This window comes from Perognathus longimembris, chromosome 15, assembly GCF_023159225.1.
Source record: "Perognathus longimembris pacificus isolate PPM17 chromosome 15, ASM2315922v1, whole genome shotgun sequence".
In the NCBI taxonomy this organism is placed as follows: Eukaryota; Metazoa; Chordata; class Mammalia; order Rodentia; family Heteromyidae; genus Perognathus; species Perognathus longimembris.
Genome location: NC_063175.1, coordinates 20,293,622 through 20,310,720, shown reverse-complemented (window position 1 = coordinate 20,310,720; position 17,099 = coordinate 20,293,622). Strand labels below are relative to the sequence as shown.

Here is a 17,099-nt window from a genome sequence, read left to right as displayed (position 1 = left end):
TTTTTCATATAAAGACAATGGTAAAAAAAATGTATCTTGTTGAAATAAAATTTCTCTCCAGTCATCCTTATGTCAGTAACTATACAGCTAATCACATCTACTTTCATCAAAATGAAACAAAAATATCGCTATTTCCACATTGTATCCTATTTTGTACTGGATTATTTAGCAAACTACACTTTCCACTGTCTCTTCCAACTGTGTGAAAACTTTCCTCTCCATCCTATGAGGGGCAAAACATAACATTTGCAAATGTGAAACAAAAATATGAGAAGTGGAGGGGAGAAAATCTGCTTCAAATAGCACTTCTTATGTTTCAAAAGAATCACTTGGTGCCAGGACACTAGGCTAATACAAAGAACAGAACAAACCACACAAGAAATCAATTCTAAAATGTTCTCTGCAATTTTAATTTTTAAAAGCCATGTTCACAGCATACTCCAAGCAATGGTTTGCTGTCTTTTGTTAAACAGAATATATCAGAAAGCAAAACAAAAAGTTTTAAATAATTATTTTAAAAATTAGGTTTTTAATTTTTTTTGTAAAGCCAACAATTACCAGTCACCTAAATCTTGGTTTCATAGTAAACATGTAAGAAATGTAATGAGTCTACCCCAAATCACACTTCTCTGAAATTTGGTTAAAAGCATTACAGAGCCAAAACAGAAACAAAAATATATTTTTTAGAAAGAACATATTTGGCATTTTAAAATAATGTTAAAAGAGAAGCTTTCAAATGTACATGTCTAGGATTTCTTACTTTCTATTACCAGACTGGAAGTTTGGATCTTGAATGGTTCCAGCCAGATTTGTTTAACACCTGGAGAAATGATTGGGCGGTAGCCAGTGAACTTCACCCATAACAAAACCAATGTACTTTTCCAAAATAGAGCTTACTTGTTTCAAAGTGGTGTCTGACTAGTGGTAAGAACTATTAAAAGTGAAGCCAGACATAACTGATTAGTTGGTTAATTTGTATGCAATTTTTATACACACTTTTCACCCTTTATTATCCCTATTAGTTTGCTCTATTTTTTCAAAAGCATTAATCAATACATATCTAATTTTACTGAAATTTATTGCATTGACTTCAGTAAGACATGTCAAACATGATTAAGTCTTCTGTTTTGTCAGGTAATTTATATATTCATTATAAATGCAGAGCAGCAGCAGCATGAAGCATTTCTCACCCATTTAATTGTAGAAAGTTATTTTAAAATGAGGTTATGAGCTCTTACAAATTTGTCTCTTTCAGAAATCTACAATCCTTTTTCTCGATATGAGTATGGAAAAGTAACATTCCAATGATTTTCTTCATGTACCAATAAAAGCATAGCATATGTGTACTTCCACCAGCTCTTCTAAAACAGTTTCCACTTTCAACACCCATGAAGGAGAAGAAATTTTCCCAGAGCATCATGGTCACAGCCTAGAGGGGCTCATTTTAGGCTGAAAAATATTTGAAAGGCTGCAACACAAAATGGGGAGGTAAATAAAGCAACGTGTTACATCACCACACTTCCCTTGTAAACATACCTGTCCTTTCCTCTCCTTTTAGGAAGTGTTACCTAAGTGTTACTAATTCTCCTCAAAACATTTTCTACCATGAGTCATGTAAAATCCCAGCTCCTTTCCTAGATGATCTATAGCTGTTAAAGAACTGTATTATTCTGTCCATGGGATGAGAGGTAGTGACATTTTATTCTCTCAATGCCGAGCTAAAAATTCCACACATCTGGCACATGGATTACAAGGGGAAAAGCACAGAAGCACCACCATCCACTCCTCTTGTGTTGGAATTCCACGTCACCCACACTGCACTTGCCGTCGGCACCAACCATCACCGCCATATCGTTTCAGAAAGCAGTGGGCACTGGTGCTATTCAGCATACAGCTCCGGCGGGCCTCCATCATCCTTCAAAAATGAAGCAGCTTTCCTCCCATTCTTCTGAACATGATCTTCATTCATTTTCTCCAAAGCTTCTATCTACAAAAACAATACAGTGAGTTCATTTGTCAAATTTCCTACTTCATATAAACTCCACCTTAGGCTGGGGTGGAGTTTTTACTCTCTTTTAACACTAGGACATCTCTAATGGTGTTAGCCTTGGACCAGAATTATTCTGTTGTACAGTGTGTGTGTACATATATGCATGCTTTTTAATTGATTATATATGCAGGGTCGATTGGAGTATGATACGCTGAGTAGAGTTTCCCAAGCTCAGGACAAAGGAAAATTCCAACATCTTGGAAAACAGTAACACCACACTAAACTACTACACTGTGCCAGATACGTATCCCTCACCTTTCTGTCACTTCCCTTATGGCCTTAGGTCCCAGCAGTGCCTGGTGGAACACAGCCATCTGGAGAATTCTAGAAAAGATTCTATAATCATTCTTTGCTTTAGTAAAACATTGAAAGTAATTAGCTGTTGTTTTGTGTGTATGTGTGTGTCCTTGAGCTTTTGTGCTCTAGGCTAGTGCTCTATCATTTAAGCCACAGCTCCACTTATGGCTTTTGGGGGTGGTTAATTGGAAATAATAGTCTCCCCTGTAACCTCTGTGTGCATCACTTTGACAATAAATTTTTTAAAAAGAGAAAAAAACAAGTGTCTCCCTGACTTTCTTGCTGAAGCTGGCTTCAAACTAATATTCCCACATCTTAGCCTCATGAATAGCTGGGAGTGAGCCACTGACACTGGGCTTGTGTCATTTTTTAGTACTTGTGTTTTCAATTTCTTTGTGGGTGTTTTTTTTTTGTTTGTTTTTCTTTTTGTAGTCTCCCTTTTGACTCAGGCCAGCCTGGACTTTAATCTTCCAATCTCCCACATGGCTGGGATAACAGGTGCATACTAACTATACCCAGCTTTCCCCACACCCCTGTCCTGTTTGAACTCATGGCCTTGAGTTTTCTGAACTGCCTTGCTTGCTTGGCTGGAGCTCTACCACTTGATCTATGCTTCAGGCCAGTTTTTTTCTGGTTATTTTGAAGATGGAGTCTCACTGACTTTTCTGGCCTGGCTGGTCTCAAAAGAGTCTTAGTAGCCAGGATTATGGTTATGAGCCACCATCACCTGACTATGCCCAGCTTTTTATTGGTTGAGATGAGGGCTCATGTATTTCACCTGTGCTGACTTTGAACTACAATCCCGATTCCAGTCTCCCTAGTGGCTACATTTATAGATATAAGCCATCATGAAAGGCTTTTTTTTTTTCCTTTTTAAAATATTTCTGTGGCAATAACATTAAGAAGTATTTCTAATGACAGCCATGTCTAACTTTCTGTGCTCTGTTAAGGGCAGGGACCACAGGTTCCTGCCTTGTCGTTCTCCCCGCCCCCCCTCCATCCACTACCCCCCCACCCCCATGTTCATCAGTCAGCTTCCTCATTCTTACTGCAGGGAAAATAGGACTCAAGAGGGAAAAGAGTCCATAAGCAAACTAAAATGTCTTGAAGTAATTTGTCTTGTTTTTTGATTTGGTGGTGGTTCTAGGATTTGAATTCAGGGTCTCACGCTTGCTGAGCAAGCAGTCTACCATTTAAGCTACACCTCTAGTTCTTCTTGCTTTTCAGTTCCTTTGCAGATAAGGGTCTTCCTTTTTGCCCAGGGTCTAGCCATGGCCTCCTCACAACTGGGCTGACAGATGCTCATCACCACACTCAGCTTGTCTGGTTGAGTTGACAGTCTCACTAACTTTTTGCCTGGGCTGGCCTTGAATTGAAATCTTCCCAATCTCTGCCTCCCCAGTGGTTGAGATTACAGGTGTAAGCTACCATGTCTAGCGGAAGATAAGTTTTGCTAAAAGCTATTCTAAGTTTTTAATCCTGAAAAGGACCAAAAGCAACTCAAGAAAAGAAAAATCTCTAATTTTGTTTGGGGAGAAGAGGGCATAACATTAGCTCTGTGATTCCACTCTGTCCTCCCTGCAGCTTTTCACAGCCTGGAAGGTGAAACTGGGTTGTCTATCACTCACCTCGGCTAAGAAATCAGCTTCATTATCTGCTGAGATGTTCAGGCCTGAAACAGCATTGAAGAGTTCCCGCTCACTGAGGGCTTCCTTTACTCCTCCTTTCTGGAAAAACTAATCGCAAAATAGAAGAAAGTCAGAGAGGGCCTTTTTTTTTTTTTTTTTTTTTTTTTAAATTCAGGGCCTAGGCACTGTCCCTGAGCTTCTTTTGCTCAAGGCTAGCACTCTACCACTTGAGCAAGAGGGCTATTTCTGGCTTTTTCTGTTTATGTTATACTGAGGAATCGAGCCAGGGCTTCATGAATTCAAGGCAAGCACTCTACCACTAAGCCACATTTCCAGCCCACGATTTTGTCCCTTCTCACACATCTGTTCAGTCCTTTGACTAGAGCTACAGAGCTCATCACATTGCACCTTCTTTACCTATCAAAATGGGTTTTAGCTTTAGAAAAAAATTGCTTGGTCAAGTTCTGAATGTGTCGATAAAATATATTCAGTAAGTACCACAAATTAACATTTTCAAACAGGCTTAGAGATAATTTCCAATATGAAGTTATTTTATTATTTAGAAAGGTCATTTATATCTGAATCTTTTCCTCACAAGTCATCTTCCTTAGAAATGGCAACCAGTGTGACCCAGCTCTCTGCTTGAGTTTTACTTCTGTTTTTCATTCTGGTCTCAATAACAGTGATATCAATCAGTCTCCCTAAGGAGGCATGTTCCTTTTATTGGCAATGGTAATGATACTGGCAATAAGCATATACCAGCTTCCATTTACTGCACACTAGCTTCCATTTAAGCAGGACGCATGAACTAAATGTCTATTCAACTGCTTAAATATTAAGAATCAAAAGAAAAACATATGAAGTATGTGATAAATCTTGCTGAAAATGAAATATGATCTTTATATCCTTACCTGAAAGGCAGTTAGCATTCCTTTCCTTCAATTTCTATGAATTTGAGTTTAGTCCTCTTACTAATCTTAAGAGTAAGAAAAATATTTGAAATATTTTAAAAGGCACACTGGTTTACATGCCTACCTGTGAAACATTCCTACAGTCACGGAACAAGAACTCCAGGCCATGAGGATGGGTTGGTTCTACTGACTGACTGACATCAATCAACCAAACCTATTTAGTAGAGAGCATAAAAATGGATACATTTTACATTCAGCAATTTACACGACTGACTGTGAACATTAGTTAAATATGCTGCTCACCTGTCCAGCATGCCACAGCATGTTATATTCGCTGAGGTCCGCATGTACAAGAGTGCATTCATTATACAACTTCTGCATCAACTGTGAGAAAAGAAGGCACACACTTAGGGAATGAAGAAACGATTAATTAACCTCTTTACTTAGGAGGCTGAGATCCAGAGAATTGTGGTTCAAAGACAGCCTAGGCAGAAAAGTGCATGTGACTCCATCTCCAAAACACCCAGCAAAAGCCAGGCTGGAGGTAGAGTACTAGCTCAGAGAATAAGAAAAGCAAGTGTGAGGCCCTTAGTTTAAACCCTAGTACCAGCAAAGCACTAATTAACTGAAGTAAAATATGTACATTAACAAAGAAAGGTTGCCCAGTAAAAGCCAAGTAAAAACATTTTTTTTCCAGTGCTGAGGATCAAACTTAGGGCCTTTCCAGACCACTCTACATCCCCAGCTCTACTTATTTCTGCTTCATTGTATGTATTTAGGACTGTGCTTTTGTTGTTGTTGATTTGGCTGTGGGAATAGCAGGACAATGGAAGGAATCAGTGTGTGCCACTCTACTTCTTTGCCCTGTGGCAGCAAGATTGGTAGGTCATATTTAGATTTCCACATAGATGGCAGCCACGCCATGATCACTAACCAGAAGACTGAGGTAAGTTATTTCATTCTATAAGAGGACTAATGTCCCAATAAGTCCTCTATAAGGCACATACAACTTCATGTTGAAAAATATTTCCTGTCAGATCATGATGTGAGAGAGAGAGAGAGAGAGAGAGAGACTCTTGTTTGTTTTCATTTTGTTTTGGAGACTAGGTACCAATATATAGCTTAGGTTAGACTCAAATGTTCCAAACTCCTGCCTGAGCCTGCCTGAGTGCTGAATTACAGGTGTGTTCCACCCTACTCCACTAATAGAGTTCTTTAAATAAGTGGCATCGTATATTCACTATTGGTGGTGATCCCATGGCCTTATAGTAGGGATAGCATTTCTTCACTACTGTTAATGGAAGTAAATAGCAATGCTTTATCCCTACTTCATCTCTGCCACAGCCACCACAGCTCTGGAGCTGAAACAGCCTTTCCCTGTTTTCCTACTGGAGACAAAGAAAGGCAGCTCATCTTCCTGACTTTAACAAACTGGACAACACTTTCATATTCACATCAGCCTGACATAATGGCTCCATGCGGAACCAATGCAAAGAGTTCACCATGTGGGGGAGGGATGATGAGAATGTTAGGAGCATTGTCTCAAGGTTAATTCAGGCACTACCACAGTGTGAGTTACTCCATAGAGAACTGAGGGGGTGGTGGGTGGGATGTTTCCAACTCTATCTCTGAACTCTTATTTTCCACCCCCACTACCATCACTTTTGAGACCAAATCTGTTGCCCTCTGATTTCCCAACAGTCACTATCCCTTCACTGTGTTGGTTGCAGTATTCAAAGCAGCATGCAGAATGAGGCTCTAGACCTGCTAAATACAGTGACAATTTAATGAAGTTTTCTGAAAAATAACTGCATTTCTATGTCATTCATCCTAACAATAAAGCTTTTTCCTGCACCATGAGTCTTTTAAATTTTCAAGAACAACCCAAGATATATACAAAGACATCTCTTTGATATTAGCATTCAAGACAGGCTCACTATAGTACCTAGGCTGGCCTTGAATCCCTGGGTGCAAATGATCCTCCTGCCTCAGCCTCCCGAAAAGCTGGGACCACAGGCACAGACCGCCATATTTGGCTGGAGGAAAAGTGTTAAAACTCAGTGTATGAATGCTGTTAAAAGTATAACTTACATGAAGAGTTTGGTAGTAGGCTTCTTTCATTTCTTCACTACTGAGCTTTACTTCTTTTAATTTAGGGGCTGGAACTTGATCATGACCAATAAAAGACATAACTAAAATATGTTTCTTGAGCAGTACAACTGTTGGACAAGGAATTCCAGCTCTCTGCATTCTACAGAGAAAGAAACAATAAAGACTATAAAGATCAGAAGGAGAAAATGTGTCATTTATTGAACAAATAGCTAACTTGGGCCTGCAATGAGCTGGCCCTATGGTGCACATGGTGATGCCTGTTCTGTAAAGAAGTGGTGATGATGGAATGCCCTGCTTCAGCAGAGATGTAGGAGGCTCCAGAGCTGATGGCAACAAGGAAGAGGAGGAGGCAGAGCTGGCCAGATGAAGGCAGTGTGCAGAATGCATGGAGGCGGTTAAAGGACGGTCCATTTGAGAATGCAGACCAACCAACCCAGCCCAGCCCGATGTGTGAGGGGGAACGAGGTGGGGGTTGAGGCCACAGAGACAGGGAAGATACATGTCAGGAACGATCTTTAAATTCATAATAAGAGCTATGCAAAGCTGAAGAATCTTAAGAAAGGCAAGGAGGGAATACAGGAATATAGAAAAGAGATCAGAGAGCAGCTGACTAGGAAATTTATTCTACCTGGAATTTCTAGAAAACTTTACAAATTAGTAATAAGAATAATTACTTTTGAAAGTAAGCTTTACATAAAATAATTAAATTTTCAATAAATAATGGGAAGGTTAATGGGTAAGGTTATTATTCAGTCTCTTCATTGATAAAACATATTACTTGACCAAAAATAAACTTAGAGAACTAAGAAGTCTAATAAATTAAAGCAAAGTTTGAGACATTATCCTTACCATATTAGCAAAGTACATTAATCATTTTCTGAAATAAAAAGGGAAAACACTGTCTGAACTAAGCCTAAATGTTCTCCTTCCTTCCACCCTTCTTTCCTTCTTCCTTCCTTCCCACCCTCCCTCTCTCTCTGTGCCCCCCTCCCCTTCTTTCTTTCTTGGCTTGAACTTAGGGCCTGGGCCATTTAAGCCACAGCCTCACCTCTATTTTCTTTTAAAAAAAAAAAATTGGTGGTTAACTGGCAATTAAGAGTCTACAGACTTTCCTGCCCAGGCTGGCTTTGAGCCATAATCCTCAGATCTCAGTCTCCTGAATAGCTAGGACTACAGCCACCAGCACTCTCCTATATTTTAAACCTTAAAAAAAAAAAAAAGACAAATTTTATGATACATGATAAAATGTCTAGGCAGAAAATGTCTTCACTTCCCTCAAATGTTGCTGGGGAGAGAAAAAGGGAAATGGCTTTTTCATCATAAGAGTCTAAGTTTAGGTTGTATTCATGAACATGTTTTCTCATAAAGTCTTATTAAACACTAGAATTTCAAGGTCTTTCATTACTTCTATCAATGAGTTTAAAAGAAAGCATAGGCCTTTTGCCTTCCTGATGTAAGAAGGCAGTTCCCATGATTATTTCTAGCATGATCTTCACCTTGTGAGATTGTGCATTTCTTTTTCAGCCCACATGCGGATGATCTTGCGAGGATTTAGTTTACTGAAGCGATCTTTAAACCTGAAATCGTCTTTAATATATTTATCACGATTCTTAAATTCATTGAGGGTTGTTTTAAAGACTTTGATGGCACATTCTGCAGGTATAGCTTTTCCATCTTCCTTTTCATCCTCCATGCTAAAAAGAAGAAGAAAAATCGTTAGTGCAAGTTACATAGTGAAGTTCATAGTAAACAACTTCAAAATAAAGACTCCATAACACTCAAATATGTCTGTCTTCTTCTCTTGGTGAGCCCTCAAGTTTCTGATCTTAAGAAAATCTTTGGTTGGAGTTATGTTTTGAGACAAGATCTTTCTGTAACCCAGATTGTCCTCAAACTCCTGGGCTCAAGTGATCCTCCTTCCTCAAGCTTTCCAAGGAGCTAGAAGTACAGCCATGCACTACTGCTCCTGGCTGGTTTGTGTGTTTTAAACAAAATGATATCCAAGCTTTGAATCTAGCATATAATATTCTTCACTTAATGACTCCGGAATCAAGCTTAAGAAACAATGAAAAGACATGCACTTTCAAACAGGCTACGGTCACCTGAGATGGTGCAAGGGCAAAATTCCATAGAAGCAACACACGGTACACACACCCATATAGGTAACTTTTGTGCTGAGAGAGGAAATCGAAGATCGAAGTGAAGGAGACCGGATGGAGACAGATCTATGAGGGGCCTATATCTTCCACAAGGGTAGCAGGTGATCATGAGGGCTCTAGCTTTTTTATAGGCAAGAATGACCTGCTTGATGACCTTTAGCATATCCAAAGTATGTACTTCAATATCACTTCAAATCAAAACCAGCCACTATGATTTCACCCAATTTTAACTAAGATTTTGTACTTATTATTGTCTTAAAGAAGGGCTGATGATAGGGGAAGCAAACTCTGTTGGAACCTAACTCCTTGTCCTGTGCATGGCTGTTTGTACCCCCAGGATCTTCAGAAGAATACCTTAGCTCTTAATGTTGGCAGTTTCTCCCCTATTTTTAAAATGCCAAGTAAAATCTATCCTTATCATGAAATCTTCCCTGAATATGCCTGATGACAATCTTGTTCTAGTTTTATGAGGTCCCACTTTTGTAACTGTACGCTGTGTTATGCATTGATCTTTTATTGACCAGAGCTATTCTTGCTATCATGTTTTCCTCCTGTCTATGGGAAAGAGTAGAGCACATGTCTCTACTCTGAAAAATCTAGCCATCACTATGTAATTTCTGACTATGGGGCAGAAAGTGTATCTCAGTATCAGAGCCAAGCACTTAGTATGCATCAGACCCTGGGTTCAATTCTCAGCAGAAAAAAAAAAAAGTAGTAATCATAAAAACTTTTGAGGGGCTGGAATGTAGCTTAGTGGTAGAGTGCTTGCCTAGCAGGCATGAAGCCCTGGGTTCTATTCCTCAGCACCACATAAACAGGAAGAGGCAGAAGTGGCACTGTGGCTCAAGAAGTAGAGTGCTAGCCTTGAGCAAAAAGAAGCCAAGAACAGTGCTCAGACCCTGAGTCCAAACTCTAGGACTGGCAAAAACAAAACAAAAAAAACCCCAAAACTTTTGATTGCTTGGTCAATCTGAGAGTGATAGAAACCAGAAGAGCTTTGGGAGTGGCAGAATTCCAAGCTGGCTTCCAAGATTGTGGCACCCAGTATGCATACATAACCTGTAAAATCCTACACTGGCATCCTGACTGACAGCCAGCAAGAAAGTGGGTTCTCGCTCCTATAGCTACAAAGAACTGCATGGTGACAAGTAGAAAACTACTAAATGTGTGGTAATTCATTATAAAACAAAGAAAACGAATAAACTTTTGGAGCATTTACTTTCAGTTGGGTAAAGCTGAATGCTCTCTACTTTTGCAAATGCTGAAGTATATATTGACACCAATTTATTTGGAAAGAGATTATTCATTATTATCAATAACTATGACAGAAGTCAGTCAAAGACTAAATGAGGCAGGTAATAAAAAAAAAAAAAAAAGAACTAGCTAATAAAGCATTGGAAGGCTTGGGGCATGCCTAAGTGGCAGAGCACCTGCCTGGCAAACATGAGGCTGAGTTCAAATGAGAGGAAGGACACTAGAAAAAATATACAATCTTAATCACAATTAAATATGTGTAGACTAAAAAATAACAACATAATACTTGTCATTTTTGACAATGAAAAAATATGAACTTTGAAAATACTCGGCACTGATGAGGATACAGACAACAAGAGCACACCTCTAGTGACAGCTTGAGTTACATGGGCTTCTCACAGGACAATCTGGCAGTAACTCCTGACATCCAGAATATACCCAGCCTGTAAATCTGGCTAGCTTCCAGGCTAGCCAAATGGTGCCAAATGACACTAATACCATTCAAAGGTAAGCACAAATTCAAGATTCTGACCACTGACTTCATACAAGATTCTTTTTCAAATAAATTTTTCATAGGCAAGAAACCTCACTTGCTATATATAGCCAGCTCACAGGCCCAAACAATGAACAAAATCATACACTCTCTATTTAATGATGCCTTCCACTACTTAACAAATGAAAAAGGGAAACACAGTCTTTGGTCTGGTAATCCCTGGGAATTTAGTCTAAAGGTATACTTGCAGAAATACATTAAGATATGCCTACAAGGATATTGTTGGATGTCCACACAATACAATGTACTATTATTTAAAAATAGGCTGGCACATTGGGGCTGGGGATATAGCCTAGTGGCAAGAGTGCCTGCCTCGGATACACGAGGCCCTAGGTTCGGTTCCCCAGCACCACATATACAGAAAACGGCCAGAAGCGGCGCTGTGGCTCAAGTGGCGGAGTGCTAGCCTTGAGGGGGAAGAAGCCAGGGACAGTGCTCAGGCCCTGAGTCCAAGGCCCAGGACTGGCCAAAAAAAAAAAAATAGGCTGGCACAAGCCAGTAATATAGTTAAAGACTAAGATAAATTAACTAACTGAAAAAATATGATTCTGAATGGAATCTCCTTTTACATAAGCAAAGTACAAACACACAAATTTCTCAAAGATTAGACTTAAAACTATGACTAGTGGTTTCTCTAGAAAAAGCTGCTGAGCAAGGGCAGGTGACATGAAGGTTACTTTTCATATTAAACCTTTCTGTAATTTCTCAGCATGAACAATCTTTCATTTTAAAATAATTTGCACAACTAACCTATATTTGCCTGGTCTCAGCTAAAATTTAGAAAGAGTGGGCTGTTGGTTCACACTTCTTTTTCTTTTCTTTTCTTTTTTTTAGTTTGACCAGAATTACTTTAATTCCCCAATAAAGGAGAGAAAAGATTGTCAGCTAATTTCTCATGCTATTTTTCTGAGATCAAATTGATATTTATACCAAATAAGAAAACATAAATTTCTTAAAGGAGAAGTCAGATGTTTTGTTAACATATTCACATTTTGATTTTTTAAATTAATTTTGATCCACAAATCACATTTTTATATTATTAGTAAATACAACAATTCTTGGAAATAAATATAAACAATTTATATATTTTTTGCATATTTATATATGCCACATATAAATATAAAATCAATTCCAAATAATTTATATATTTGTCAGGTAAAGTAGCCAATGTTTCTTTATGGTAAGTGTATTGAAAAAAAAATTTTTTTTTTGGTTCATACTTCTAATCCTTACTCCTCAGTGGCTGAGATCTGAGCACCACCACAAAGCCAGCCAGGAAAGGAAGTCTATGAGAGTCTTAGCTCCAATTAACCAGTGGGGAGAGGAGGAACAGGAGGTAGAGGAATGGTTCTCAAGTGATACAGCACAGCCTTAAATGAAAAAGCTAAACAAGATTGGGAGGCCCTATGTTCAAGCTCCAGTATCGGCACACCCATTTAAAAATAAATTAGAAAGGGAAAACAAGTATTAAGAAGAGTATTTACTAAGATTATACCAAGTACTATTAAATATGATCTCATCTAGACAAAAATCCTATGACATAAAGTACATATTTTAAACAAGACATGGTAATCTAGACGACTGGCTCTAGATGGTTTAAAAAATGTAAGCTCTATTCATTTTTTTGGGGGGGTGCTGAGGGTAGTAAGCATTCACTCTAGCATTGAGCTACCACCTCATGACCAACATTCCTTTCTATCCTCTTCACTTTTAGAATTTAACTTATGATATAGATTATATGTACATGTTTTATCTAGAAAGTGAGACTGGATAAACAGTTAAGAGAACTAATCAGAAGGCTCAACTAATAATCATTTGAATCTAAAGTACTAAATATAACCTTCAATAACATCTCCCCACCCCCTTTTTTTTTTTAATGGTACTGAGTTTGAACTCAGGGACTTGCAAGCAGGCACACTATCACTTGAGCCATACCTTTGTTCTGCTCTGTTTTTCAGATGGTCTCACTTTTTGCTTCAGCTACTCTGGACTAGGATCCCTCTTCATGCTTCCTACCATCACTGGATGACTCACCTGATGAGGTGCTGGATCATACATGTTGGTCACTGAACTGAGCCTTTTCTGTTAAGATGGGATCTCAAACTCTTTGCCCATCAAACTGCAATCTTTCCAATCCAAGTAGCTAGGATTAAGGCATGAGCTATTCACGCCACCCATCAATAACACTTTTTCAATTACCCTCCTTGCCATGCAACATTAGCTTGTATTTTTGTATAAACCACCAATCCTGGGAACACAGGACTAAATTTTTGTTCATGTGATGGTACAGTATTTGCTCATTTACCTCCCTCCATATGCATGAAAGACAACAGATTCTTTTCCTGTACTAATACAGCCAGTGATTGTATCCAACAGTCCAGAGTTGACCATTTTATACATAAGTAAACGTGTCTTAGGATCAACTGCTTTTTCCTGCAAAAAATAAAGTACTATAAGTACAAAACATTTTGTGAGCCATTTTTAACATCTAATATTCAGAAGATTACTATTTAAAATTATTGAATTTACTTAAGATATGTATAAAACAAACTCTTAGAGGAATGCTGTCAAGATTCAACTCATTGCCATAAATGTAACTCTGTCTTAAAAAAGGAAGTATGGAGAAAGACAATCCTGAGTAAGACACTGGAAGAATGACACCTGGAATGAAATATCAGGACCAACCAAGGGGTCTGGGTTTCAGCTTAGCCTCATGAAGCTAAGAGGCAGGTTCAGTGACAGTCTATAATTTAGGCTAGAGTCACTATTTTCTGTAAATTACATCCCCAAGGATCAGGGTTTCTTGCAGAACTTCTAGGGCTGACAGCAGCATTACAACTACCAATGTGGTAAGAGTAAGCAAGCTACTAGTGAGGGAGATTCTCTAAGGAGATAGCATGGGTAGAAGAGAAGGAGAGTTTCTGAGTAGACACAGGGCAGAAATCTAATGAAAGCAACTTGGGGCCAATCATCTCCCTGGCTACACCCACCCATACCCAGGACTGGTAGCGCCCGAGGAGCAGAGTTCATCTGCTGTGACTCTACCCTGCATTCTGGGAAAAGCCCAGCCCTACTCCCCTCTAGTTCACCATGGCCCCAATGTGAAGATGCATGTGAAGAAGACTCAGAGAGTGAACTCTAGATGCTCAAGCTTAAGAGCATCAGCAGAACCAGTCCCAAGCAGGAACACCTGGTCACATGTTCTCCAAGGAAAGCTAGGCCATGAGACTTGCCATCATGTATCTGTGCCCATCCATTCTGCCCCTCCCTGAAGTAGACCAGGGACAGAGACAGCCACCACTACCTTGTAGCACTGGCAATGTGTGGCAACAAAGCCAGAGGCTATAAATGGCAATAATCAGGATTCACTGACCACTAGTACCTTTCTCTTGACTTCTGATGCCCTTCCACTTCATCCACTAGAGAAAAACTTGCTTCAGAAAGAGTAAACTGAGGCACAGAAGATGCTGCCACTGCTTTCTTCTGGGTGCTTAGCACATGGAGACTAGAGGGCAAAGGGTAGCAGCACCTGCTCCCTCCTTCCCCTGTGAGAGCAATGAGCATGCTCTCCCCAGGCCCCAGGATTAGGTTTTACATTCATACTCCTGGACCGGGAAATAGCAGTCACAGATGGTAAGGGGTGGGCATTATGGCGTTAGGTCTGTGCAGATGCTGTACCTCTCTATGTAATATACAGACAAAAGTCCACCATCGCTAAGCCCTGACCTTCCTGACTTCCAGTTTTAACTTTAGACTAAGTCTACCTGGTCTATGTAGGTAGACTACCAGGCTGGGCCTGTCCATCATGGCCCCCTCTGTGTAGCACAGAGATACTTGTGGAAATTAGGGGACAACACTTCTCCCTTCCAGTCCCGAGCAAGAATCAAACCTAGAACCTTGCCTTTCAAGAGGTTTGTTCTAACTTTTATATTCTGCCCTTAGTCTAAAAAATAGAAATTCAAAACCAAAACTAAAATCAGGCATTAGCTTAATCAAAATCTTACTCTATCACCAAAACTTAAACAGCCTTCCTATAATTCTTAAAAATGAGGTTGTTGGAGGATTTGGGGTGCCATTCCTGAGGCTCAGGTTCTCCCTGAGCTTTTGTGTCCAAGGCTAGCACTCAACTACTTGAGCCACAGCTCTATCTCTGGCTTTTTGTAGTTAATTGGAGATAAGAATCTTACTGACTTTCTTGCCCAGTCTGGCTTTGAATCACGATCCTCAGATCTTGGACGCTTGAGTAGCTAGGATTACATGCTTGAGCCACCAGCACCAGCCCCATAGTTTTTCTAAGGGTTATACTTTTCATTAACGTAAAACAGTAGAGATCATTAAGCAAAATATGCCAATAATAATGAGTCTCATGTACTCTTCTGCCTAGGCTGGCTTTAAACTGTAATCCCCAGATCTCAGCCTCCTGAGTAGCTAGGATTACACATGTGAGCCACTGGTTAGCAAATAACTTTAAAAAAAAATATTGTATATGCAGCTGTAATGTAACTCATATACTATCACCACGAAAATGTGAGTTTAGTGTAAGTACCAAATCTACAAATCTCATCCAAAAATATCAAACGTGTTTGTAAAATTTATTTATTTGTTATGCCCCCAAACATGTAGTAAAATTTCTACTCTGATATTTCCCATTAAAGGAAAACAAAAACCAAAAAAACACAAAACTTAATCCTTACCGCAGTAGAATGCTCTTTCTTCTCGTGAAGGCGGGCACTTCGACGTTCTTCTGAGTAGGCATGTTGTTTTAAAGCATTGAAAACATGGTTTGATAGTTTTAAATCCATTCCAATTCCATCTCCTACTTGAAACCCAGGTGCAAACTGACATAAATAGAAGAATTAGCAGCTAAACAATTTTAAATGGGGACAATAAAAACAAAACAAAAGCAGAACAGTGGGAATAGGAGTCTTAGAATCCATTTTCTACTCCATAGATGGCCAGACTGTGAACACAGAACCCCAAGATACACAGAGAAGCAAGACACTGAGCCTAGAGGACAGAGTTTACTCTCTGCAAAAAAGTCATCCAAGCATATCTAAAACTAAGCTCCTTCAGCATATGCATCATACTTTATATCAGCCAAAGAAAACAATGTTACACTGTTAAGTCTTAGCCAAAGAAATTCAACTTCCTAATTATGTGGAGGACTGTGTTCATATGGCACAGTGTGGAAAAGTCCCAGAGCTACAAAGTCTACTTAGCCACTAGCCACAGATGGATATTTAAGTTTGAGTTAATTAAGATTAAATTCAGAAGTCACCTAATTGCAACTTCCAAATTCCAAGTGCTCGATAGTAAAGAAAATCTCAGTATTGAAAAGAGCTTTAGAACATTTCCCATCACCACAGAGCTTTACTGGAGAGGACTGGGTTTTTTTGCATCAAATATATCATCTCTCCAGAACTGAGGTAACATAATAAAACAAAGTATTTACTTAGAAAGCATTTGTGTTCTTAGCTCATGCCTGTAATTCTAGCTGAAATTAAAGGATTTCAGATCTCAGGAGGTTGAGATCTGAGGATTGAAATTCAAAAATCAGTCCAGGTAGAGAAAACCTTTAATCTCTCTCTCTCTCTCTCTCTCTCTCTCTCTCTCTCTCTCTCTCTCTCTCTCTCTCTCTCTCTCTCTCTCTCTCTCTCTCTTTTTCTTCTCTTGCAAAACTGTTTGGTGTAAACCAACTGAACAACTCATGGGGGGAGAGGGAAAGGGGGAGTGGGAGGGGGAAATGAGGGAGGTAACAAACAGTACAAGAAATGCATCCAATGCCTAATGTATGAAACTGTAACCTCTCTATACATCACTTTGACAATAAATAATAAATAAAAATAAAAAGTAGATACTATTCTTTTAATGAGCACAACTTTTTTGTGTGTATTTCTTTTAAAACTTTTCTGAAGGACAATAATAACAGGAAACAAGGCTACAATAAGGTTATAGCTGAGTTTCACCGGAATTAAGACACTATTATTTCTAGCTCTTCTACCTGCACCCATAAGAGTTGCAGGACTAAAACTAAACTTAAATTGCTGGGCATGTTACTTTTTCAGTTCACAGAGGTTAAAATTTTTGCTTGTTTTTTTCAGATAATTGCCTCTATTTTCTACCATGCAATATATA

At 39.1% G+C, this 17,099-nt stretch overlaps 1 protein-coding gene across 1 annotated transcript in view; it reads right to left on the bottom strand.

Moving 5' to 3' along the window:
• Positions 1–382: 382 nt before the first annotated feature.
• Riok3 (RIO kinase 3) overlaps positions 383–17,099 on the bottom strand; it is a 28,851-nt gene continuing 12,134 nt past the window's right edge. Inside the window, exons 6-13 of the mRNA XM_048363643.1 lie at positions 15,659–15,802; positions 13,270–13,397; positions 8,495–8,692; positions 6,978–7,137; positions 5,190–5,270; positions 5,011–5,100; positions 3,976–4,083; positions 383–1,987 (exon numbers count right to left, since the gene is read on the bottom strand). Of these exons, the coding sequence (XP_048219600.1) occupies positions 1,880–1,987; positions 3,976–4,083; positions 5,011–5,100; positions 5,190–5,270; positions 6,978–7,137; positions 8,495–8,692; positions 13,270–13,397; positions 15,659–15,802 (1,017 nt within the window). The 3' untranslated portion in view covers positions 383–1,879. The remainder of the gene's footprint in view (positions 1,988–3,975; positions 4,084–5,010; positions 5,101–5,189; positions 5,271–6,977; positions 7,138–8,494; positions 8,693–13,269; positions 13,398–15,658; positions 15,803–17,099) is intronic.